The following is a 787-nucleotide window of genomic DNA, read 5'->3' as shown; positions in this document are numbered from 1 at the left end:
AGTGTCCAATGAATGCTATCTTTTGCTCAAGTCCCAGCTGTCCCCTTCCCCATATGGACCCCAACCCTGGTGGTGGGGGGGATTGGTGAGATGACAGCCAATGTGGGGTACCTGGAAGGTCCCTGGCTTGAGCTCCTCTGTGTAGCCAGAGCCAGGGCTGTTGTTCTTGGGGTTTCACCAGCCCGGCTGGACCTTGGCCATGACAGGATGGACCTGGCTGACAGACATCAATCAGCACTCTCACCTAACAGAGGGGACCCCTCCTCCCAGCCCAGGACAAATGGGTCCCGGCTCTGTGGGACCCGCAAGGGAGGGGGGTGCGGGGGGGGGGTGCTGCACTCCAGCTCAGTGGCCAGGAGATGGCCCTGCTCTCTGTCCAGTCGGGGGCTTCTGTGCGCGACCACCTGTCTCCAGGCACCCACCGTCAGTCACCTGGGAGCCCTGGTCTCTTTGCCCATAGACCCAGGAACCTGCCCTGGTACAAGCCTGGGCTCTGCTGGGCGTCCGCCCCTTGGGAACGGGGCCCCCCGGGACCTAGAGTCTTCTGCGGGGATGCCAATCTGGCCTTGGGGAGGGGGGACAGACCCTACGGGCCGGGCTGATGGTGCCGAAACCCGGTGGCCAGAGCTGGGTCAGCTGCCCACACACGCCTTGGCTCACACTCCGGAAGGAAAACACAGGAGGGCTGTTCCCAAAGTGGGGGTCAGGGTGGCCCCGGGAAGTCTCGGAGGAAGTCATGAATATGCAAAGCGGCTGCTCGCCGGCGGCCGCGGAAGCCGGAAGGGAG

The 787-nt window shown here is 64.0% G+C and overlaps 1 protein-coding gene across 1 annotated transcript in view; it reads right to left on the bottom strand.

Annotated features, from left to right (window-relative positions):
- BEGAIN (brain-enriched guanylate kinase-associated) overlaps window positions 1–738 on the bottom strand; it is a 19345-nt gene extending 18607 nt beyond the window's left edge. The window contains exons 1-2 of the mRNA XM_005877892.2: window positions 591–738; window positions 112–217 (exon numbers count right to left, since the gene is read on the bottom strand). Of these exons, the coding sequence (XP_005877954.1) occupies window positions 112–217; window positions 591–738 (254 nt within the window). The remainder of the gene's footprint in view (window positions 1–111; window positions 218–590) is intronic.
- Window positions 739–787: the final 49 nt, after the last annotated feature.

This window comes from Myotis brandtii, unplaced genomic scaffold (assembly GCF_000412655.1).
Source record: "Myotis brandtii unplaced genomic scaffold, ASM41265v1 scaffold535, whole genome shotgun sequence".
In the NCBI taxonomy this organism is placed as follows: Eukaryota; Metazoa; Chordata; class Mammalia; order Chiroptera; family Vespertilionidae; genus Myotis; species Myotis brandtii.
This window is presented reverse-complemented; position numbering and strand designations above follow the sequence as displayed.